Source organism: Mytilus edulis, chromosome 13, assembly GCF_963676685.1.
Source record: "Mytilus edulis chromosome 13, xbMytEdul2.2, whole genome shotgun sequence".
In the NCBI taxonomy this organism is placed as follows: Eukaryota; Metazoa; Mollusca; class Bivalvia; order Mytilida; family Mytilidae; genus Mytilus; species Mytilus edulis.
The window spans coordinates 73,034,858-73,059,729 of record NC_092356.1 but is presented as its reverse complement, the minus strand read 5'-3'; the positions used below and the strand labels follow the sequence as shown (position 1 = coordinate 73,059,729).

At 32.0% G+C, this 24,872-nt stretch overlaps 2 protein-coding genes and 1 pseudogene across 3 annotated transcripts; 2 read left to right on the top strand and 1 right to left on the bottom strand.

Moving 5' to 3' along the window:
• Nucleotides 1–308: 308 nt before the first annotated feature.
• LOC139501830 (uncharacterized) lies at nt 309–4,349 on the top strand. The gene is made up of 3 exons (XM_071291053.1): nt 309–414; nt 1,417–1,547; nt 2,770–4,349. Exons 2-3 carry the CDS (start codon nt 1,421–1,423, stop codon nt 2,949–2,951), a joined length of 309 nt encoding a protein of 102 aa, XP_071147154.1. The 5' UTR covers nt 309–414; nt 1,417–1,420; the 3' UTR covers nt 2,952–4,349.
• Nucleotides 4,350–12,054: 7,705 nt separating this feature from the next.
• LOC139501828 (uncharacterized) lies at nt 12,055–23,660 on the top strand. Of its 2 annotated transcripts, none has more exons than XM_071291051.1 (3): nt 12,055–12,076; nt 21,762–21,899; nt 23,294–23,660. In XM_071291051.1, exons 1-3 carry the CDS (start codon nt 12,070–12,072, stop codon nt 23,539–23,541), a joined length of 393 nt encoding a protein of 130 aa, XP_071147152.1. In that variant the 5' UTR covers nt 12,055–12,069; the 3' UTR covers nt 23,542–23,660. The 2 variants fall into 2 exon arrangements, with proteins under 2 accessions (XP_071147152.1, XP_071147153.1); XM_071291052.1 differs by lacking the exon at nt 12,055–12,076 and adding an exon at nt 19,542–19,682.
• Nucleotides 12,329–15,652, bottom strand: LOC139501851 (uncharacterized; annotated as a pseudogene).
• Nucleotides 23,661–24,872: the final 1,212 nt, after the last annotated feature.

Genomic DNA, 24,872 nt, shown 5'->3' with positions numbered 1-24,872 from the left:
TGTGCCTGTCCCAAGTCAGGAGCCAATTATTCAGTGGTTGTTGTTTGTTTATGTGTTACATATTTGTTTTTCCTTCATTTGTGATATAAATGAGGCCGTTAGTTTTCTCGTTTGAATTGTTTTATATTGTTTTATCGGGACCTTTGGTAGCTGACTACGCGGTATGGGCTTTGCTCATAGTTGAAGGCCGTACGGTGACCTATAGTTGTTATTAATGTCTGTGTCATTTTGGTATCTGGTGGACAGTAGTCTCATTGGCAATCACATTTTCTTTTTTATATATATTTTAGTTTAAAAGTAAGCTAGAATAGTACATTATGATAGTTCCGCAACTAAGCATAATAAAGAAAATCTACAAATACAGTTATACACTTTGAGACGATCATTGTTTACTTTCCATGAGGTGAAACCGAGGTAAGATATTATTAGATTTTGCCGCTACTGATTTCCCTTTCAATTCTTGAATTGATAAAGACTGAATTTTATTTATGTGGATTTTGTGGACTTTTGTTTATTATTTCATACTATGCACGAGTGTGAGTATCTCTAACTAGATGTACAATACTAAAATTTAGAATACTAAAATAGTTAATAATATATGACAAATAGTGTTGCAATCAGTTAACGAAGGGAACATTTCAAAGGTTAAAAACATCAATATACATGATACTCCTCATCATGATCAGTTAAAATTACTGCCCGATTCGTACGTTTGTGCTCTTTGGTAAAGCTGTTAATATATTCAGCTTAGTTTATATTTCCACAGGCATTTAATAAATAATCATTTACAAAATGAATTGTACAGGCATTATTTAAACTTTTATAAACAAGATCAAATGGAAAGAATAAGGCGTACACTTTCCAAATTATATCAATTGTAAATCATCTATTTTCATACCACGCAAGAGTGACTATTTGATTAAATGTTTCAATCTCTAAAATATTACAGCATCATAGTTTTCATGTGTCGTCTTTATCAGGTCGTTCTAAAGCAATAGTAGTTTTAAACACGGAACCAAATTAACAATACATTAACTCATGTTGGTTACTGGAGTTTGTTGTATATTTTTTGTAAAGAAATTATCAAAGAAGCTCGAGATCCAAAATAAGTGGAACGCTGTATAGCAGTTTTATTAGGTTCCGAAATCAACTAAACGGACCCACATCAATTGAACGGTTTGAAGCTTATTTCCTAAAGCTTGAAGCCACTTATATATTTCAAATTTGTCGTTTAAATAGTCACGATTAAAAGTAATGTGTAAGGCTCAAGGAAGAAAATCGAATTAAAACGAAAGCATGTGCATTTTTGCTTCAACACTTATTTAACGTAAAAATCTTTGAAAAGCAAGTATGAAACTCTCTAGCAGACCAAAACGTCGACGGATAAATTCAAACCATATCATTTAATTGTTTTAGAAATATGAATGTAACATTATGCGTGTTTTCTGGAATGCGAAATCCTGAATATAAGATTGAAAGCAATGATCCAGATTTCGAAACAATTAAAGCAGCATTACCAAAGCCGGGGAGCTTACAACTTCCGTCAGGTAAGTGTCTTTTTTTAAACCATAGCGTTGTCAGTTTGTTTTCGACTAATGGGTTTGAATGTACCTTTTGTATCTTTCGCCCCTCTTTTATGGAGAAATATATGTAGGAAAATATACGAATTGACATTGTAGTATGTTAAAAAGTAAAAATCACAAAAATACTGAACTCCGTGGAAAATTCCAAACTAAATTTAAGTTCCTAATCAAATGGAAAAATCAAAAGCCCAACCACATACAATGAATGTAGAACAACTTTCACATTCCTGACTTGGTACAGGCATTCTGCGTATGTAGAAAATTGGGGATCAAACCTGTGTTTTTTTCTCAATATACTCTGAATAATTTCAACCAATGTATGTGAATGTTCGGCTATTATTTACCAAGAAGTTATCATATTTGTGTTGACATGAATTATCAGTAGTATGTTCATTTTCTGTTGATTTACTGGTAGTATGTTAAAATATTTTAACTTTTTTTGAATTTTTGATCCTCAATGCTCTTCAACTTTGTATTTATTTGGCTTTTTAACTATTTTGATCTGAGCGTCACTGATGAGTCTTATGTAGACGAAACGCGCGTCTGGCGTATAAAATTATAATCCTGTTATTTTGATAACTATTAAACGCTGTGCAAGATGTGTCTATCATATGTTACGATTGCTGAATTTAGTATTACCTTTCTTAATGTTAAATAATTACACAATGTAATGCTCATCAACGTCATATTACTTCTATTTGATTTGAGGGCCATTGGTGAATCTTATGAAGACGAATCGTGAGTTTGGCGTACATTATGATTAGCCTGGTATTTTAGGAATATACTTAGGTGACGGTTTGGATTTTTTGTAAAATGTTCGGGCTCCTTTTTGCTTTGCCTACGATACTACGTAATTTTTTTTAATATTATGACTTCAATAGTACATAAAGTGTCATTTAACCAAATGAATGTAGATTCTAGATTTTATTTCTTCCAATTTGAAACCCAAAAACTACCAATGCAAAAATGAGGTAAAAGTCCGACTCGTTAATTTCCAAAATTAAAACGAAACACATATCTTGAAACAGAGATCCATAACCTAAAAATACTCAAAGCTTATTTTGTTCCTTAACTAATGCTCTTCTGCCTTATAGTATCAATTTTAACTTCTAGATTTATTTTTATTTTTTTCTTTATGAGTTGTCTCATCCGTGTAATATTAACTGTATTTTCTTTTTCTTTCCAGTTCTTGGATATCAAGGATATCTAATTAACATCATGGGTACTGGCAAATCGAACATTTCGCCGTGTTATTCTTCGATAGCAATTCCATGTCGATTTAATCCAGAACTGGAAAAAATGCTGTTTAACAAAGGCCCGTTTGGTGACACCTTGAGGAAATGGGTATTTGGTGCACTTGAATCGTAATCTGAAATGATCACAAAGTTAATAGGACACATTCAATGTCCATTTATTCAAAGTATATAAACAGTTGACATTTTGCTTAACCATTATCTTTTGATATGTTTTGACAATTTTTCAATGTTTTTTTTCTACATTCAAGTATACAGTGATGGGTACATATTTACCTATATATACAATAAGGAGTTGTTGGTTAATGTGACATCCATCCATCGATGAGACAGCACAAAACCAAAATGCAGTAATATACATGATATATCAATGTAGGTTTCGAAAATATTGAAATATGCCTTCTCGCCCAGACTAAAAGAAAGTTGTAAATCGATTTAAAAGAGGATATCATGATTCTGCCAACAAAGAGAAAAAAGAAAAAGAGAAGAGAAAAAGAAACAAAAAAGAAACAAAAAAAAGAAGAAAAAAAGAAAGAAAGAAAAAAAGACACATATCCATCGAAGTTCATATGTAGTGGACGTGTGAGCAATAGTGTATGCTATCGTCTTATCTTAAAATGTTATAACGTAACAAGTGAGTGTTTTTCAATAGAAGTATATAGTTTTCTAATTTTTTTAAATTGAAATAATTTGTTAACCTGCTATTAATCACTGTTACTTCTGTTATATTATTTTTATATTTTTAGTCAGAATGTATTGTTTATTTTTAGCTTACCTGGCCCAAAGGTGTCCGTCGTCCGTCGTCCGTTGTCGTCGTCCGTCGTCCGTTGTCGTCGTCCGTCGTTAACTTTTACAAAAATCTTTTCCTCTGAAACTACTGGGCCAAATTAAACCAAACTTGGCCACAATCATCATTGGGGTATCTAGTTTAAAAATGCAGTTTTTGGCGTATAACTCAAAAATCAAAGCATTAAGAGCAAATCTGACATGGAGTTCAATTGTTTATCAGGTCACGATCTATCTGCCTTGAAAATTTCAGATGAATCGAACAACCCGTTTTAGGGTTGCTGCCCCTGAATTGGTAATTTTAAGGAAATTTTCTGTTTTTGGTTATAATCTTGAATAATATTATAGATAAAGATAAACAGTGAACAGCAATAATGTTCAGCAAAGTAAGATTTACAAATAAGTCAAACGACCGATATGGTCAGTTGACCCCTTTAGGAGTTATTGCCCTTTATAGTAATTTTTGTACATTTTTCATAAATTTTTGTAGATTTTTAGAAAATATTTTCCACTGTAATTACTGGGCCAAGTTCATTATAGATAGAGATAATAGCAACAAGAATGTTCGGTAAAGTAAGATCTATAAACACACCACCATCATCAAAACACAATTTTGTTATGAATTTATCTGTGTCCATTGTTTAATATGCACATAGACCCAGGTGAGCGACACAGGGTCTTGAGAGCCTCTAGTTCTTCGTAATACAGGAAATAAAAGTGAAATAACTATTTTTTTATTATTTCTCTTCCGTACAGGAAACTGTCTTCACTAACTTTATTGAATAGACAAGTATAACTCTAATGATTGTGCATTTTTTTAAGCATAGGAGGGGCCAGGGAATGAATTTTTCAAATACTTGTATGCAAGGTTTCTAATTTGATACCTATTTTGACTTTGAAATTGAGTATTTTATAAATTTAATCATTGTTTCAAAAACGAAATTGGATTAAATTAAAAATTTGTCTGATATAAGAGGCAATGGTCGTCTCATTAATAAATGAAGACGATACACATTAAGGTAAGAACTTAACAAAAAGAATGGAATCGCATGGTAAGACTGGGTGCGTTCACATAGAATGCGTTTCTTGTAATGCATTTACGCAGCACTCAACAGTTAGAAAATAAAATTGAAAATGAACCACAAAATGTTATATCAACTCTTATTCCTGGATTTCTATTGTTGTACATGTGCATATGTATCTTCCATAGATTTGATTTTTAAAAGTTAAAAGGGTGAAATATTATTCCTTCTATGTTTATCCATTGCAACATTCTGCATTTATGTACCATACAATATTGCAAAAATGGGAGGGGGGGGGGGGGGGGTGCCAACAAGTGTGATCAAACTAGAATTTGCCTTTGAGTGTTACCTTTTTAGAAACTGTTACCATTAATCTTTATATTGATCAAATAAAAAGTGGGTGTCTTTCGCCTTATCTTTTTCTGTACGATTTAATCACAAAGGTCGTGCGACAGCTATCTAAAAATTAATTTTGTTTCACACTAACTCTCATATTTGAAAAATCCACAATGGCCAAAATGCGAAACTACACACCAATCTGTGGAGTGCTACCTCATATCCCAACATGCAAATTAACACGCAACCTAACATTCATATGCAGGTATAATGAAACTTTACGATACTTTTTAATCGAACTACTTACTTTCCATTTCGATAAGTAAAACGGGAGAGGGTTAGGTTTTTGCTTATACAAATGAAGTATATACGTATTGATGACTTCTTTTAACAACCGTTGGTATAGTTGATGTGACTCCGGTTAAACGTTTCCAACATTATCTTAACGGTCGTCATTTTCATGTATTTATCACATTGCTTTAATCTGATTTTAAGAAATTCAGAGGCCAAAGATGATTGATGGATTTGTATATTGTACGAATATTATTTTAAAATGCATCATCAGACTGCTCATTCGCTCTTATGACATGCTTGTGGAAAAAAACAACAACGTATAAAAGAGAGACGACATTTACTAAAAAGAACATGCAAGTTCATTTGTTGGACAATCAAAAACACTGAAAACATCGACAATGAAATGGCAAAAAGCACATTAAACGATCAAATGACTAACAACAGTATGTATATAAAACGATAACGATAGAAAATTAAACACTGAGCGACACGAAATCCACCAAAAAACATCGGGGTCTAGCTAAGGCGTTAAAGGGTATGTAGATCATTGCCAACATTAGACACTTTAAGAGCGCTAAAATGTAAAATGTAAGCACAGAAAGAATGCCAACAATAAAGACACACACCATGGGGTAAACAATACAGAAGGGATAGTCAATCATTATCATCTTTGGGAAGCCGAAAATATCTCTCAAAGCTTATTTAAAAAATGGAATTGAAAAACTATTGGCCTTCATTCTTTTTCTAAAAGAAAATAAAAAAATGGTGGAAGTGAACCTAGAAAAAAATGTATGTGTAAGGTCCCTTTCATTGGAAAGATACCTTTTCACGAGTTTTGTCGCATACTTAGTTGTATTCAAATTCGTAGGTTGGAGTGTTCCTGATGTCGTCAATCTGTATAGCCGTATCTGACTAATTGAAGAAATATTCCACAGATACCAATATAGTTGGATGATCTTTAATTTACCTAATTGATATTTTATTATAATATTATTCAAGATACTACGAATTTGCGCATTTGCGCACTTCGTTTTTCATTTGTGCTTTGTAATATTCTGCTTCTCTTTTTTGTCAAATTAACATTATTAATAAAATATACATAAAAATATCTCCTACTAAACGTCAAATGAATGCATTATCCCCAATCAACATTTCACGAATTCTGCATGTCGTTATGCCATTGTTCGTGAGACTATCTTCAATATGATAGCGTTGAATCAAATTGAGATTGAAAATGGGGAATGTGTCAAAGAGACAACAACACGACCATAGAGCAGACAATAGCCGAAGGCCATCAATGGGTTCCTAATGCAGCGAGAAACTCCTACACCTGGAGGCGTCCTTAAGCTGCCCTCTAAACAAATATGTATACTAGTTCAGTGATAATGGACGTCATACTCATTCCGAATTATACACAAGAAACTAAAATTAAAAATCATACAAAACTAACAAAGGCCAGATGCTCCTGACTTGGGACAGGCGCAAAAAGCGGCGAGGTTTAACATGTTTTTGAGATCTCAACCCTCCTCCTCTACTTGTAGCTAATGTAGAAAAAAACAAACGCACAACAATACGCACAGTAAAACTCAGTTTAAGAGAAGTCCGAGTCAAGTTGAAGTTTCTATTCTACGAAAGATAACTGTCGAAGAAATTTAGAAAAATAGATATTTTTACATTTTGAGACTTATATTGTTAACCTGCCTTCAGCATATTGAACTGTACTGAGGTATGTAGTACATGTACACATGTATTTTTAGATGTTATCGATAATAATGTTATTTTTATTACATTTATATATATGAAATTACTTAGTATAGGAATATATAAATGAAAATATAGTCAAGTTTTTGTATATTCTTCAAACATTTTAGCAGTTGTGTTTATTTTGTCAAAAGAAATAGTAAATATGATGATAAATTAGTAGTGGTGTATAACATTGATTGAAGGAACATTCAAAGATGAATATGTAATTAGTTTAGGTTCATTCACATCTATCGTATCTACGAATTTATATACTACTTTTAAATTCGTTATTTCTTTATATGTATTATTGGTTTTTGTGCTGGAATGCGTAAAATTAATTACCGATTCTTTCTGAATTCATATATTTTTTCGCTAAAAGAATCATTAAAAAATACAAAAATCCAATCTAGGGAATTACTTGATGATTACGTTATAGATAATGCATATTTTAAGGTTTTTCTTGTCGTAGAACACACCGAGGGGTGTCAGGATTGATCAAATGAAAGACCAACCGGAGGGAGGTCTTTCTTTTAACAATCCTGACACCCCGAGGTGTGTTCTACGACAAGAAAAACCTTAAAATATGCATTATCTGACTTATATACCGTCAAAAAAATATTAATTTTATTAAGATTTGTAAAATTTAGTATCCTATTTTACCGACAACACTTAAGTGGGATATTCCTTTCTTATGCGTTCATGTTTTAATACGCCCTGTGGCTCATTTAGAATGTGAAATAAAACTCACTAAATAATTTAAAACAAAAGTAATGCGGATGAATACCACGAATAACAACCCGGTGAAGTTAAATGAGAAAGACCTAGAGGATGTCGATACCTTCACTTACCTAGGGGGAATAGTTACAACAAAAGGTGGCTGTGACAATGATATGGACAACAGGTTCAAGAAAGCTAAAGGCCAATTCAGCAGGTTAAGAAAAATATGGAGATCATCGGTACTGTCTTTTAAAACAAAGGTCAGACTATTTAACAGCTTAGTCATATCAGTCCTACTGTATGGATGTGAAACCTGGAAAACAACTGAACAAGACAAAAAGAAATTAAACACCTTTCAAAATAGATGTCTCAGACAGATATTGAAAATAAGATGGCCCAATACAATTTCAAATGAAAACCTCCACATAAGAGCTGGAACAAAGAAGCTAAGCGATGATGTTATAGAACGGCGTTGGAGATGGATTGGCCATGTACTTAGGATGGATGCCAACAGTATATGTTCAGTTGCACTGACATGGAAACCAGAGGGGAAAAGGAAAGTTGGACGTCCCAAAACCACCTGGAGACGGACTGTAGAGACAGAACGAACATCACTTGGATGGAACAGCTGGGCTTCAGCAAGAACAGTAGCTTAAGACCGTGTGAGATGGAAACAATGTATCAGGGCCTTAAATGCCGACCGGCATGAAGAGGATAGGTGAGGTGAAATAATTTAGTTATAAACCTTTTAAAAATTATTATCCATACACAATACAAATATTACTGTAACTGAATAAAGTAAGACACAAATGTATTGTTACCATCCGATAACGGTGTATGACAAATACAAGACACATTGTAAGTAATTTATTGCACCACTTACCTTATAGAAAAGGAGGATTGGTATGTTTTTTTTCTATTTGTTATGTTTTTTCTATCTCGGAAAAGTGGTTATTTTTTTTAACAATTTTACTTGAATCGAATGAAAAATTCAGAAAGATTGTATTTTGAATAGCAAGTCAATTTTATTAAAAGATAATCAGGATATAAGTCTCGGTTATTGTATAGAAAGGTATATACTATGAAAATTAGAGCGAGGGGCTTTGCCCCAAGCTCTTATTTTCATAATATATACCTTTCTATACAATATCCAATTTAGCACATATTTACAACTTGAGTAATCCTGTAATTAGTCTATTGATATGTTTTGGCTGACTGGATGTAGCTCATTTACGTAGTTTTGTAAATCTACTCACTATAATATCATTGTAAAAATGGGATTTCAAAAGGCCCTTGACTTTAGAATGTAAAGAAGGTAGCTGCTGGTGTAAGTATGTTTTTTGATATGAACGAAGCGTTGTTTTACTATATATGTACTTATTTACATGGTAAGATGACAAAATGAATTGACCAAGAGCAGACAATTCTTAAATTGCAGTGAAAGCTTTACATTCTTGAAAATATTTTTTTTTGTTTCACATAAAACCTAAAACTATCACAAACAGTTGGATCCCCCTCCCACATCTTTGGTTGAAACACCTTTTAAAAATGGCTAGATCTGCCCCTGGTATGTATCCGTAGGTAGTCTAGTGGATAGTTTATATGCATGAAATATTTGTCACTGGACATTAGGCAACCAATTATCGACCAATTTATGACTAAATATATCAAATTGCTTTATTAATAATTTCCTTTCAAAAGATTCATGGTTGACTCTTTTTGTGTACAAAGTAATTGCATGGAAGATAAAGGATTACACATTTAAGATTTGGTTGTACTTTAATCAAGTTATAAAGCACCATTATTATTACTCTTTATTTAAATGAAAGAAACTTTTTTAATTGTCAAAACAAAATTTAGATCAAAAGATTGATTAGTAGGATGTTAAAAATCTGTTTGAAAACTAATTACAAACTATTTAGTTAAATTTGGAACACATCATTTATTTCAAAATAGCCAGTAGCAATTTTTGTTCTAATATCTTGATTACAATACAATGAACTCTTACCCTGGTGGTCATTCATGCGTAGTTACTTAGTACACGGAAAAAGTATGTACTATGAAAATTAGGAGGCAAATTCAAGCAATTTGATTGGACGAGAAGTTGTAAGTATGTGCTAATTATATACCCTCCAGTCCGCACCCGACCCTTTCGTGAGTTACGTTAATGTTATTCAATAGAATATAAGATTATCTTATTAGTTGATCATTTGATAGAGAAAAAGGTATACATAAATTTTAAATAGTTAAGAACTGACACGAAGACGAATATAAATACATGTAGGTCACAGTATGGTTTCCTATTCAGTGTGTATCGTTCTGAACATGCATGAAATCTTTACCACTGGACGTTAAGCAAGCAACCAAAAATCAATCAACCTATTCAGTTTGACTTAATAAGATTTTCAAAATCGTACACACGAATATGTTAAATCTGGATTTATTTTATGAAAGTCTACATTAAAATTTATCTGACATATATGATAACGTTTCTTTATTGTAGCGATAAATTAACGAAACTTCACGTACTTCACGTTATTTGTTTCTAAAATTAAAATGCGGGACTACAATGACGGTTTCTACACCTATCATCGATTGAACTTTAAAAAATAAATTTCCAAATCGGCAACAAAAAACTGTTAGACGAATTAAGTTTTGAAGTAAATCATAGATTGCATCATGTGCATGTTTATCAAGGAAAATAATGACCTCACACAGGTCATTTTTTTATGCCTTTGAGCATATTTCAATGAAACATGGTATCGTCCGGGTTGATTCTGAAAAAGAATGACCTGTCGTTCTGAAAGAAAATAACTCGATATAGGTATATAATTATAGTTATATCATTAAAATATGTAATGTTTCATTTATATATATTCTATTAAATATTCTCCGTGGACAAAGGATAACTAAAACACATGGACATTTAGGCTAATGTTGTTAGGATAGCATATTGTAAAACAGTATATAGTGCAAGACAGATTATTTCAATGTGTTAAAATTAGAATTTGAAAAAAAATGATAAAAAATGCAATTTTACTTCAAGACCATTGTCAGGAAACAACTGCCAACATTATGTTTCAAAGAAAGAGTCATTGCTCTTGAATTTATGAACTACAAAAACGAATACTTAAGCTGATATATTATTCGTAGAATATAAAATTAAATAACGAAAATAACATTTTCCGACTTTATGTGGAATCATATTGCTGTTGATTTTAAATTGTTCTACATATATGTCACAATAATAAATATTTAATATTTTTGCAACTCACATTAAAATATACTTTTTTATATGCAAAAATAATTCAGATCATATTGTTTTTCTTCAGCAATGAAATATATGAAAATAACATTGTGTGTATTTTCTGGAATGCCAGATCCGGAATATATGATCCATAGCAAAGATCCCGATAACAAAAGAATTGAAGGCCTGCTACCTACGGCAGGTAGTTTTCAACTTCCGTCTGGTAAATATTGTTTATATGATCCACATGTCTATGTCTGCCCCCCCCCCACACACACACACATTTTGCCTTTTTATGAACTTTTTATAAAATCCTTTTTACAAAAGACCATATATTGGTTATATTGGTTTCATATATCATACAAGTTAAATCATCAACAGTAATACAGAATAAATCGAAAAACAAAAATATTGAATCTGATACAAAAGCTTTAAACGAGTAATTTATGAACATCAGAATACGCTTTTCATATCGCGGGCATCTCCTTGGTGCTTATTTTACATTGATTTGAATATTAAAAATGGGTTAACGTGTTTAACTTCATTTTGTTATTTTCAATGATGATTAAAGATCACCTACGTTTGGAAAACATATACTATACCGGTTTATTTACTCTTTAGTTTATGCTTTCTATCTTTCCAGTGCTAGGCTATATTGGATATGTTGTTGAGATGAAACGGCCTTCCCTTTTAGCGTGCTGTTCATGCTATTCTAGGATAAAAATGTAATATACAAATGGAACAATTACTGTTTGATAAAGGCAAATTCGATGAAGGCTTGCGAACAATAGTGTTTAGTAAACAGGATCAAGTACCTAAATAAACTCTAAGAACTAGAGGACAATCATAATCATTTTAAGATGTAATTGTGGATGCGAGCATGTATTGTTAGAATGTGCAGACTATGCAGATTTGCGAACAGTATAGTTAAAGTAGAAAGTTTTTTTAATAATTTGTGTAATGAGGAACAAATTTAGTTTATGTTTCATGACGATACAATTTACTATTTCACAGCCAGAATCGTCCATGAAGTACTTGTAAAGAAAACGTGTATTTTATACTCGTAATGACTGAATATATGATGTGTTATGCTAGGTATGTTGATATATGTTATATATGAAATATACATGACGCCCGACAAGCAAAATCGACCCTTATGGCAAAAATTATGTATTATAAGATTTTATATTACGTCAACAGAAAATACTAATGCCAATCCAATGTAAAAAATTTGACAACGATCGTTTGAAAACTAGTTGAGAAATTTTAATTTTAATAACATATACAAATTTGTTCTAACGTAAATACAAATCAGTATAACGTTGGAATAATGTACTTGACGTCGATTTAAGTTTCAGTTGACATTCAAAAGTTTACTCTTCTCCTGGTGCTTGACAAAATGCAGCCTGATATTCCTTTCTAGCATATGGACGGACTTTTGAATATAGATATTCATGCCTGGTACGTGAAAGTCCGGCTGCAGGAATAACTTCAGGACGATCCAACGGATCGAACTCTTCTAAGGGACGGCGAAGAATGTTTATTTCTTTTTCAATCCCAACGCATTTTTCTTTAACGATAACAATACCCGGTTTGTCATGACGGAAGACGAAATGATGATACTTTCTGATACCTGGAACAGGTTTAAACAACGCAGATAAAAAAGATTTCTAATCTCTCCATTGCCAGGTTATTTCATTGTTTTCTTGGTTATCTTTTATATCTGGGCGTTATGTATTCGGGTTTAGTTTTCTGTAATTAGTTAATACTTCAGTTTCTTTATGTATATCTCTTTCATATTCATTTGATAAAATTTACTGTTTGCAATAGCATGAATTGTTCTATATAATAAAAATGTTCTTATCCCGGGCATAAAAACAATGCCGTATTTGGCGAAACCTTTTCAACTTTTTATCTCCAGTGCTGTACAACTTTGTACTTTTTTCACTTTCGATCTTGGCGTATTGAATTTTAAACCTGATGCTTTTTGTTATCTATTAATCATGTTTTTCTTTGTCTAATATGTTCTCCTATTTATTTGTATTGTAGTTCTGAAATATTATGTTGTCATTTCAATGTTATATTTAACTTTGCCATTAAAGTGCGAGGTTTGGCATGCCACAAAACCAGGTTCAACCCACCACTTTTATTCCCCTTTAAAAGTGTCCTGTGCCAAGTCAGGAAGATGGCCATTGTTATATTATTGTTCGTTTCTGAGTGTGTGTTGCATTTTAACGTTGAGTCGTTTGTGTTTTCTCTTATTTTTGAGATATTGAGATCAGACGTGGCACGGTACTTGTCTATCCCAAATTCATGTATTTGGTTTTCTTGTTATATTTGTTATTCTCGTGGTGTTTTGTCTGATGCTTGGTCCGTTTCTGTGTGTGTTATGTCGTTGTTCTCCTCTTATATTTAATGCGTTTCCCTCGGTTTTAGTTTGTTACCCCGATTTTGTTTTTTGTCCCTGGATTTATGAGTTTTGAACAGCGGTATACTACTGTTGCCTTTATTTATACTGAACAACTTCATTTGATGATGATGATTTTCGGAATATGTCCGCTAAATGAGAAACAGTATCACAGTTTGATCGGCGGAACAGTTTTTTTAGCTTGACCAAATCCAGCGTCTACCAAACATTTTGTATGACCAGGAAACTGCATCATTAGGCTTATTTTCTGATGTTGTCCAGTTAGCACACGCCAAGCAAGATAACCAGTCATATATCGATTTTTGTTTTCTCCAACAATAAAACAACAAGTATTAAACTACTTTTATTTGTTGGGTGTAAAATATATTTACGCTTCATTAAATTGGTAGTTTTATTTTCAATTTAATTCCTCTAAATTGCTTAGTTTTATCTTAATTAGAACAAATGTATTGAATAGCATGATCACCAAATACTCCCATAGCACTTTCGGTTTTTCATGAGGTTCGTGTTGCTCAATATTCAAAATTTAAATTGCAAGACGAAGAATTTCTTTTTTTTTAAATGGAACATATTAATTTTTTAAGTTGTGTTGTTTTATATTCTTTGTATCGGGGTCTTTTATAGCCGACTGTGCGGTATGGAGTTTTCTCATTGTTGAAGTACGTGTGTTGTCCTATAAATTCTTACATCCACTTTATTTGAACTTCAATGGATAGTTGTCTTATTTACATTCATACCACATCTCCTAATTATCCGATCGCAAACAATTTTGAGGTCGTATATTGCTAATTGGTATTATTTTTATATTGGTTAAGAGTTTAAAAATAAAAAAAATCAATGTACTGAAATATAAGTGAAAGTAACGTACCTGAACAATTATCACAATGGATTCCACATTCAGACTCATTCAGACCATAACACTCAACAGCATGGTCAAACATGGAAATTGTTGCGTTTGGACCCTTTGTATCGGCACAACTTTTAATATTCCCTCATCTTCATCAACCAAATAGTTATACTGTTTCCGTTTTCCTTCAATGCATACCCCAAAAACTTTAACCTTTCTAGATCTTTCTACCGGATAAAAAATACAGTTGACCGACTTGATCGGTATGATGTGGCAAACTAATACTTTGAGCAAAATCAATTGTATAGTGAACATTCTTTAAAACCTGTCCTTGATTATAGTTACTAAACTCGTCGCGCGATTTTGACAACCATCCGTTGTACAGCTCTCGTTCTCTACTTGCAGCTTCAATATGGGATATGTAATTTTGGGATGTTTCAATTTTGTCCTCCTCGGTTTGTGCTAGAGTGACAGATTCTCGTAACCTTTTACAAGTATTACACACATCAGAATGTAAAGACGCGAATCGTATGTGCGGACAGCAAGACGACCGGACATTTTTGAATGTTGTTAAGTGGACACTTCTAGTTCCATCTGCCTGACATGCTGATATATATGTGTCAAACACAGACTGTTTTGATTCACACGTAGGTAACAAAACATGAGGTTCTGAGTCATGTCTGTTAGGTGGGGCAGCTTGTGGTAAACCATGCAGACGAGCATAATATTTCAAGTATTGTACTATATTTGAAATTTCCTCAAATGAAAATGCATTTTTCGGACGTCTATTGCAATTTCCATGTTTTCGTGGAGCAATACCATTAGTATTCATGTGTTTGAGCAAAGAATTTAAATAGGACTCTCCAATATCATGAGTAAGAAGAAATACATCGCGACAAACCTCTCTGTCGTCAAAGGTATAAGTATATCTAGTTCGCTTTCGCTCTCCATATCTGTTAGGTGGGGCAGCTTGTGGTAAACCATGCAGACGAGCATAATATTTCAAGTATTGTACTATATTTGAAATTTCCTCAAATGAAAATGCATTTTTCGGACGTCTATTGCAATTTCCATGTTTTCGTGGAGCAATACCATTAGTATTCATGTGTTTGAGCAAAGACTTTAAATAGGACTCTCCAATATCATGAGTAAGAAGAAATAAATCGCGACAAACCTCTCTGTCGTCAAAGGTATAAGTATATCTAGTTCGCTTTCGCTCTCCATATCTTGAACGGGATTTATCGACTCCTTTTGATTTCAATTTACCCATTAAGTACATGTCTTTACCTTCTTTTGGTAGTTCACGCATAGAAAGTATGTGAGTTATTATTTCATCTTGTTCAAATTGGTTTATACATTTTGCAAGACAACCACAATCTCCAGTTATTTTGGCCATATTCAAATCTTCATTGTTTATACATATATTATCTCCATTTTGATGTTGAACGAAAGCTGCAGCTGCTTGTGCAATTTCATCAGTCTCGGATATATGTTCGACAGGTTCTGTGTCTTCAAGTTCTTGTTTTCATTATCATTAATATTATCATTGTATTCATCATTGAAGTTATTTGGTGGTACATGTAGATATTCCCGATAAATTTCATCTAAATCCTGCAATAAACATTTATTCATTTTAAAAGTGTTTACCAAACAAACAAAAATGTAAGCTAAATTAAATTATTATATACGAAAAATAACAGATGAACACTTTTTTCTCTAACTAAGAACAATGCCAATGTATCTCTTGTGCAAATTCTCAATCTGTTCATGTTCGTCATCAATATCGACTACTTGTATGGATTATAATAAAACGTTTCGCCTAGATATCCCTTATAAGAACATTTGTAAATCTGAATAACAACAAAATTATTTGATGTGGCCTGACTTTACATTTGTTAAGCTTCACTGGTTTCAATTATTTATTGCCCCGTCTTTAAAGATTATTTTATTATTTCCAGCATCATATTGATCAAAATCAAAATACGACATTATATTTTGTGAGTTTCTGTTTTTACATAGCGTAAACAAATACCATTGAAAGTGTATGATATGATTGTAAACCCGATCTTATCGGGCGCATTTTATAAAAGCCAATATTTGTTTTAATGCCGTACGGTTATCTATGTTAGCTTTCGTCCTCTTCATTTGAACTTTGGTGGATAGTTGTCTCATTTGCAATCAAACCACATCTTCGTATTTGTATATAGAGGAAATAAATCTGTAATTTTTTATGACCACGCATATGTTATCCAGTGGACACGAGTTCATTCGAGCCTTTGCTTACACGTCTTGTGATACAAACAAAATGTTTGGTTTTGATCCAGTGTGTATACTGCTTTATTTCAGCTCAAAGTTTATTCTCTCGTTATATAGTAACAGAACTGAGTCTGTGTTTTAACATTATTAGGAAAAGTCTCTTCTTATAAATGTATCAGTAAATAGTGCTTGTATTATGGTTACGATGACTGATTTTACTGGGAGGAATATTTTTAATATGCAGTAAAAAAAAAAAGTGTTTTAAAGTTATTATTAAAAGTATCTTTCGAATGAAACTATTTTTAAACGGTTTACCCGTATTTTGTCGAAAATAAAATGTTTTCTTTTAGCGCAAATGTAAGATTATTTGGGCGCCAAATCAAAGCGCCTGGTCTTACAAATAGTTTTAAAGAGCTTTACTACGGGTGTTACATTAAATGACTTTGATTCATTTAAAACACTAACTTCAATTAAAAATGTGTCTGTTTAGTAGTCGTGGTATCACCTTTTGCACTTTATAGACCAGAGTATTTATTTTAAACAAAATTAGATAATTGTTAGTCAAAATATATCCCTAATCTCTTTTATTCATAATCAATAAAAAGTTTTTGAACTGTGATTTATGACTGCTATATATAAAACATATATTTGACAACATTGTAACAGTGATCAACCAGCTGAAATAGTCTCGTGTATAAATCCAGAATTGTTCTTCAAACAATTTTCGAATCGGCACAACCCTCTATCATTACGTAATTCTAATAACTTGTGTTCTGATGGTTTGTCTTCCTTTCTTTGTTGGTTTGATTATGAAGGGCCTATATAGAACACAGACTGTTCATCTTATGTAGGGGAATCACTCAGTGGGTAGTGCATTACTCAAAGTATTACTTGAAGAATAAAGGAATTAGTGACCGAAAGAAACGATTCGAAAAAGTAAAGTTTGCATACTTGCAGAAAAAGTAAAGGAAAAACATTAATAGCAACAACACTTATTCTTTTAGTTTATTGACATTTTTTTTTATTTCATTTTTTTCATGTGTCCCGATACATCATTGCAGCCCCTTATCACTTTGATAATGAGTGACCGGCCCTCTTGGTGATTCGACTTAACTTCAAAAGGGTAAAACATTATGAACTGATATTTATTTGTGCACATTTTATATAATAACAGTTTAAGATGCACTGCAAACCTTGTGATATTATAAAATACTTGCAGAATGTTTTCATGAAATCGATTTATTATTTTTCTAATGCAGAAGTAAATGATTATTATCATCCGATAACGGATTTTGCATATAATACATACCTCAATTTCCATTATTGTAAAGTACAATACATGTAGTTCTTTCTTTTAGAGCGTGGTTAAAAAGACGAAAACATTCAGACAGGCCTTCTTCTCTGCCATATTGGATTTCTTTAAGCAAACGCTCTCGTGAAATTAGCCATGCACAAATTCCCGCCATAGCATGCATTATTTCCCGCCATATGTTAAATCATTTTTTGTGTTCATACAACAATTTGGACGTATCAAAAATAGAATAGTAATCTAGCTTTGGAAAATAACTAATAGTGTTTTTTCGTAAATATTTCAGATTTGTCATTGTTTATATATAGTATAGAAGAAAATACATTTAATGTATTGCAACATTTAGATATCGTGGTACTATGAGACAAACTTTGTGTTTCTTTTCTTTTGTTTGTTTGGTATTTTTGTTTGTTTTAATATTTGTACTTTTAAAAAACAAAAAAGACATATACATTGGACACACAAACAAGAAGATGAAAGGTTTTAAATGAACTTTATCACAAAATTCAAATCATTCTGTTTAAATTTCGGATCGTAAATAATACGGTATTTTTACAGAAAGAATGTACCATTAGACACACGCATTAGAACGTCAAGTAAACAATATCTCAATTCCAACGTGAAATTTATCGGTTTGTCGTACGTTACCTTCTAGCGTTAACTACCGATATCGACGTCAAATGCGATAAGGTTTGTTTTTGCTTGACGGGCGTCACATGTATTCGCATGACTCTTTTTATTATATTGTGTTTTATACTAAATTTTTGTTTTTAGAAGTGAGACTTTAATAAAGTATTTGTTATTAATTATAATGTTTTTTTTAATGAATCATCATAGACATGTATTGCGCCTTTTGTGTTTTCTCATAAAGTACTGCATATTTTCTTAATCTAATTGCCCAGTATTGTGTTCTCACCTCCACAAAATGTCATTATCAAAGCATTGGAAAAGTTGATTTTGTTGTGCGTAGAAAAGACTCAAACCCCGTTGTATATATTTAGGAAAACCTTATTTCCAGTTTGTGATAAATGAGTTCCATCTCTTCTGTATGAAGACACTTCACTTACCCTAATATTCTCATGACAAACAGCTTTACCCCTTTTTCTATTACAAATTTTTGACGTTAACGTAGGATACAACATTTGACATTTTCTATAAAACCCTTCCTTGTCAATTCTAAAACTGTCAAATCATTATCTCTACAGTGAATAATTATAAAATTAGGAGAAGGTAAAACTCTTCTTTTCACATCCAGTACGGAATCCAAATTTTTAAACTGTAAACCAGGTTGAACTTGTAGCTTGTTAGCATTTTGTAACTAGAAAAATTGCAACCTAATATAGCGAGAATAAGCATGCGATTTCCTAATTTCCTAATTACCTCTTCTGAGACCCCCAGAAAGTGCTCTTATCAAGATCATAGATTTATTTGTACTAGCATTAATTTCATAACTTGTTGGCATCTGGTAATGATTGTGTGTATAGTAATGAAACTCAAAATCGTTAACATTTCAAGTAAATTAACTAAATCTTCTAATATCCTTTAAAACATTGTACAGATATGTATGCAAAAGCAATACTGACAATTCCCAGCAATTGTATCGATTCAATGTAGAAAAATAAAACATGAAACATGTGTGCGTTCCATAGAGGTGTACAAGGTTTAGCCAAATAATCCTCTTCTGACATATATGTAAAACTCATTAGTTAACCATCATTGACCATGCTGTCTGAATATATTCAAGGCAGTAAGATTATGTTTTTATTGACATTCTACGAAAGACAACTGTAATACAAACTGAAATTACGCACATTTACACTTTGAGATGACCTTTGTTTACGTACCAGAGGCAGAAATAGAAGTAAGTATTTAGTTCACTTTCATCATTAATGTAGATATCAATGAAATTATTTTTATCAGGGTACAGATTATAATTATCAAGATGATATGTATTCTAAAGCAGGCGTCTGACTGACCTCAAATTACATCGTTTAAAATTATAAATATATCATGTGTTATTTTATATCGTTTTATACACATAAACATAAAACATAGAAGGAGCATGTCAAAGATGAAAGAATAATTTTACGAACTATATTGAACAATAAAAAACCAACAAAAATCCATCAATTAATCAACCAATCATAACTAAAAGAGGAAGACGGAAACGGAGAATAAAAACCCTTTTATTAGAATCTGTTAACATTATACTCCATTGATATTTTATAAATTCATGGAGTGTTTTGAATATATACAGATGGAAAACCTATTCAGGCTTTGCGTTGCCTTGACAGTATTTACCTATGGGTTATATGAATCAATTTAAAGCTTTATAACTAAGAACTCATATCAACCTTTTTTTTTAAATACTTTTTTTTTTATATAAGCCGATGTATTTTAGCAACTTATTTTTAAATGCAAAACAGTAGTAGTATTCAGGAATTTTAGAAATATTCAGTTAAGATAACAAGTATTGAGATTTTTACTTATTCTTCTATAATTATTTAAAGTCATTTTTATCCAAGTAAATGAAGTTTGAAGTTATGTTCCTTTTTATACGAACTTGTGTATATTTGTTTTAACAAGTAAAGCGCTTAGAGTAATTAAAAAAAAAACCGAAAACTGCAAGAGAAACAAATTAAGTAGCCTCGACAGGCTAGAGTAATCGTTTTCTGCTACAATTTAATGGGCCATAAGCAAAGCGAATCTTAACTCTATAAAACATCACAATTGGTGGACTTCTAAATAAGAAGACTATTCTGGTATATAAAGATCGAAAACATTGCGCTAGTTAGTGTAGACAGACACACCATATCAATCATCATATTTGTAATGGTGACCGTAAAAAAATTGTAATTTCTCTTTCAGCACTAGTAATTTCTCCTAATAATGATGCGCGCAATTCATCATCCCACATTAGTTTTTGTTTTATTTTACGCATTTATAAGACAATCTTTATGTTCGTATGAGCAGAACATGGTTCTTCCTAATAATTAAGTTTTTTTTGGTGTAATAAGATCTTTTGAATGAAGTCAATGTAATGGGAACATTTGAACATTGACGTCTTTACACTAAATCCATTGGATGTTGGATGTCAGATCTGTTCCTAGTGTCTTTTTTGTCGGGATGTACAAGTACCCGGCCACGTCCACTTGTTTGTATGTCAAACTGATGATTTAAACCTTTTTCAACTGATTTTTATAGTTCATTCTTATGTTGTACTGTTATACCACTGTCCAAGGTTATGGAGAGGGTGGGGAGACCGCTAACATGTTTATCCCCGCCACAAGTATGTGCCTGTCCCAAGTCAGGAGCCTGTAATTCAGTGGTTGTCGTTTGTTTATGTGTTACATATTTGTTTTTCGTTCATTTTTTTATATAAATAAGGCCGTTAGTTTTCTCGTTTGAATTGTTTTACATTGTCTTATCGGGGCAATTTATATCTGACTATGCGGTATGGGCTTTGCTCATTGTTGAAGGCCGTACGGTGACCTATAGTTGTTAATGTCTGTGTCATTTTGGTCTTTTGTGGACAGTTGTCTCATTGGCAATTACACCACATCTTTTTTTCATATGTACAAGCGTAACGTAGTAATACATATTTGTAAACGCAATATAATATGAGAAATGGGAAGTTGACAATTGAAAAGTTTAAATTAATTTGTATATCTGTAAATGTCTGTTTTGCATTATATAGAGTATAAAATGAAAGAATTATTAATATTATCATACACAGTTTTGGATATATCTTCTTTTTTTTATATTTAGCTTCAAGCATTTCCGAGAAAACTCGATCATTATACAATTGGCTTTGTCAGCAGAATTACGAATGAAACTTTTTTCATTGCACACATTTTATTTTGCACAATTAAAGCAAATAACTTATAATTACTCTCGAATACACAAACGAATAATTCAGATCATTTCTATCTTTTCTTAGAAATGGAATATATGAAAGTATTGTTGTGTATGTTTTCTGGAATGCCAGATCCTGAATATAATATTGAAAGTAAAGATCCTGATTACAATAGAATCAAATCCATGTTACCAGAGGAAGGTAGTGTCCATCTACATTCTGGTAATTTTTTTTTAACATGACATTTAAGTAAGTAAAACATGATGAACAGTGACCAATTGGACATTTGCAAAATTCGAGATAAACTAACTACACAATGGCTCAAATTCATAGACTACGAAGAGACAAATTAATCCACAAAACATTACATAAAAAACTTTCTACTTTAGTATGTAAAATTTATGTTTAGAATTTTTTTTTTCGGATGTTCAGATTCCTTGAGTGGTTTTCTTAATATATAGGGTAAACTATTTTGCCCAATATCACCAACTTTTAATAAGAGACTTCAATGGCTCATAAAGGTCATCGAATTCAATAAAACGAAAAAGAAAATGACCTGATTTATAACAAAACAATAATCGAAAAACAAATAAGATTAACTGTAACCAACGGTAACCGCGGAATAACATGCATCTGACTGATACATACACAAGTATACATGGGGTTCAACATGACAATGAGAGCTAAACTAATTTGTTAACCTAGAATAATGGTGTAACAAAGTTACATAAGAACAGTCTTTAAAACAGTTAAAAATGGCTTGATTCAAATTCAAGTGAACCAAACAAAAACAAAAATGGAAAAAAACCAAAAGAAGTTCCGATCCATGAGTACTTGCAGTGAAAGAAACCAGTCTTAAGTATCAATCAGTACACATCCAAACGATTTAGCGGAAAGACGTCATGTCCGACAGCGAAACACATGACGTTGTATGATATCGACATGATGTAAGACAATACTTTTCGTAATTCTAAAGCAATGCATAAATTAATATATTTTAACATATCATAAACAAATGAATTAACAATGATTCCATCGCACTGTACGTGCTTTACAACCAGCATGTAAAGCTTACTTGGAAACCAAATCAATCGATGAATTAATTGAGGAAACGTTTATTTTTTATGGAAACGAAATCCTAGAACTTTTTTACATATTATATTGTATGTATATAATCTACTAGCCGTATCGATATATTGTGTAAGGGGAGTTAACTATGTATATAATATACTAGTCGTATCGATATCTTTTGTAAGGGGAGATTACTATGTATATAATCTACAAGTGACATCGATATCTTGTTTAAGGGGATATAACTATGTATATAATCTACTAGTCGTATCGATATCTTGTGTATAAAGGGGAGTTAACTATGTATATAATATACTAGTCGTATCGATATCTTTTGTAAGGGGAGATTACTATGTATATAATCTACTAGTCGCATCGATATCTTGTGTAAGGGGAGATAACTATGTATATAATCTACTAGTCGCATCGATATCTCGTGTAAGGGGAGATAACTATGTATATAATCTACTTGTCGCATCGATATCTTGTGTAAGGGGATATAACTATGGATGTAATCTACAAGTCGCATCGATATCTTGTTTCAGCTCTTGGATATCGAGGTTATATGATTTTTATCATGCCACCTGGTAAAAAGAAAATAAAGGAACGCTTGTCTATGATTGAAGTTCCGCGTGGATATAATCCAGATCTTGAAAACTTGCTGTTTAACAAGGGTGAATTTGATGAGGAATTAAGGAATATGGTATATGGTGATCAAGATCCAAGATCGGGCCAAGATCCAAGATCGGGATTCGACCAGGAGTCAAAGAGACACTTACATAGAGACATATAGTATATATCTATTACATAAAAACAAATCTTTTTAAAAACATTTTTTCCTTTATCTTTATTTTTTGTACTACTTTGAATAGCTGTTTTCAATTTTCATCAATAAATTACATTTTTACTGCTCTTCTTTGTAAGTTTCCTTATTGGACAGTAGTAATCTATTGTCCACTTAAACATGACATAATTCATCCATGAGCCTTTCTACACATGTATTATAGCATTACGTTGCCTTTTAATACAATATTATACATGTTATATGCACCTGCTCCTATTGGGCAGTGATTTATGTTGCTGTCGTTTAATTGATCATCGTTCATCTACAACATATTATCAACAAATAACTTAGTTTAAGTCGGTATATAGTAGTTTCAAAGTTAGCTAGAATAGTACATATGAAAGTTTCTGCAGCCATGCATAATAACGAAAATCTATAAATAAAGTTATACACTTTGAGACGATCATTGTTTACTTTCCATGAGGTGAAATCGAGGTAATTGATAGTGTTAATTTTATTAATGTGGATTTTGTGGAGTTTTGTTTAATATTTCTTACTATAAAAGAGTTGTGTATCTCTAACTAGATGTACAATACTAAATTGTTGAATTGCTAAAATAGTAAATAATATATGACAAATAGTGGTGCAATCAGTTAACGAAGGGAGCATTTCAAAGGTTAAAACATCAATATACATGCAACATCCTCGTCATGATCAGCAAAACATCTGACTTAATATAACACTACTGTTCGATTCGTAAATTTGTGCTTTTAGGTAACGCTGTTTATATATTTTCATAATTATTTAATAAATAATATTTTACAATATGGATTGTACAGGCATTATGTAATATTAAAACTTTATAAATAAGTTCAATATCATGTTCAAATAGAAATAATTAGTCGTGCGCCTTGATAATATATACTTTCCCATTTATTGAATTTTATCATAACACTCCTCTGATATTTAATGTGTACATCAGCCATTTATATTAACTCACCTGGCCGAAAGGCACAGTGAGCTTTTCTCATCACTTGGCGTCCGGCGTCCGGCGTCGTCCGTCGTCGTCCGGCGTCGTCCTGCGTTAACTTTTACAAAAATCTTCTCCTCTGAATCTACTGGGCCAAATTTAACCAAACTTGGCCACAATCATCATTGGGGTATCTAGTTTAAAAAATGTGTCCGGTGACCCGGCCAATCAACCAAGATGGCCGTCATGGCTAAAAATAGAACATAGGGGTAAAATGCAGTTTTTGGCATATAACTCAAAAACTAAAGCATTTAGAGCAAATCGGACGGGGGTAATATTGTTCATCAGGTCAAGATCTATCTGCCCTGAA

What these genes read in the sequence shown, in the direction of transcription:
- LOC139501828 (XM_071291051.1), top strand. An exon ending in TAGTGTCCATCTACATTCTG is followed by an intron (nt 21,900 to 23,293) that starts GTAATTTTTTTT and finishes ATCTTGTTTCAG; the next exon opens with CTCTTGGATATCGAGGTTAT.
- LOC139501830 (XM_071291053.1), top strand. Translation starts at nt 1,421, where the DNA reads ATGAATGTAACATTATGCGTGTTTTCTGGAATGCGAAATCCTGAATAT. An exon ending in GAGCTTACAACTTCCGTCAG is followed by an intron (nt 1,548 to 2,769) that starts GTAAGTGTCTTT and finishes TTTTCTTTCCAG; the next exon opens with TTCTTGGATATCAAGGATAT.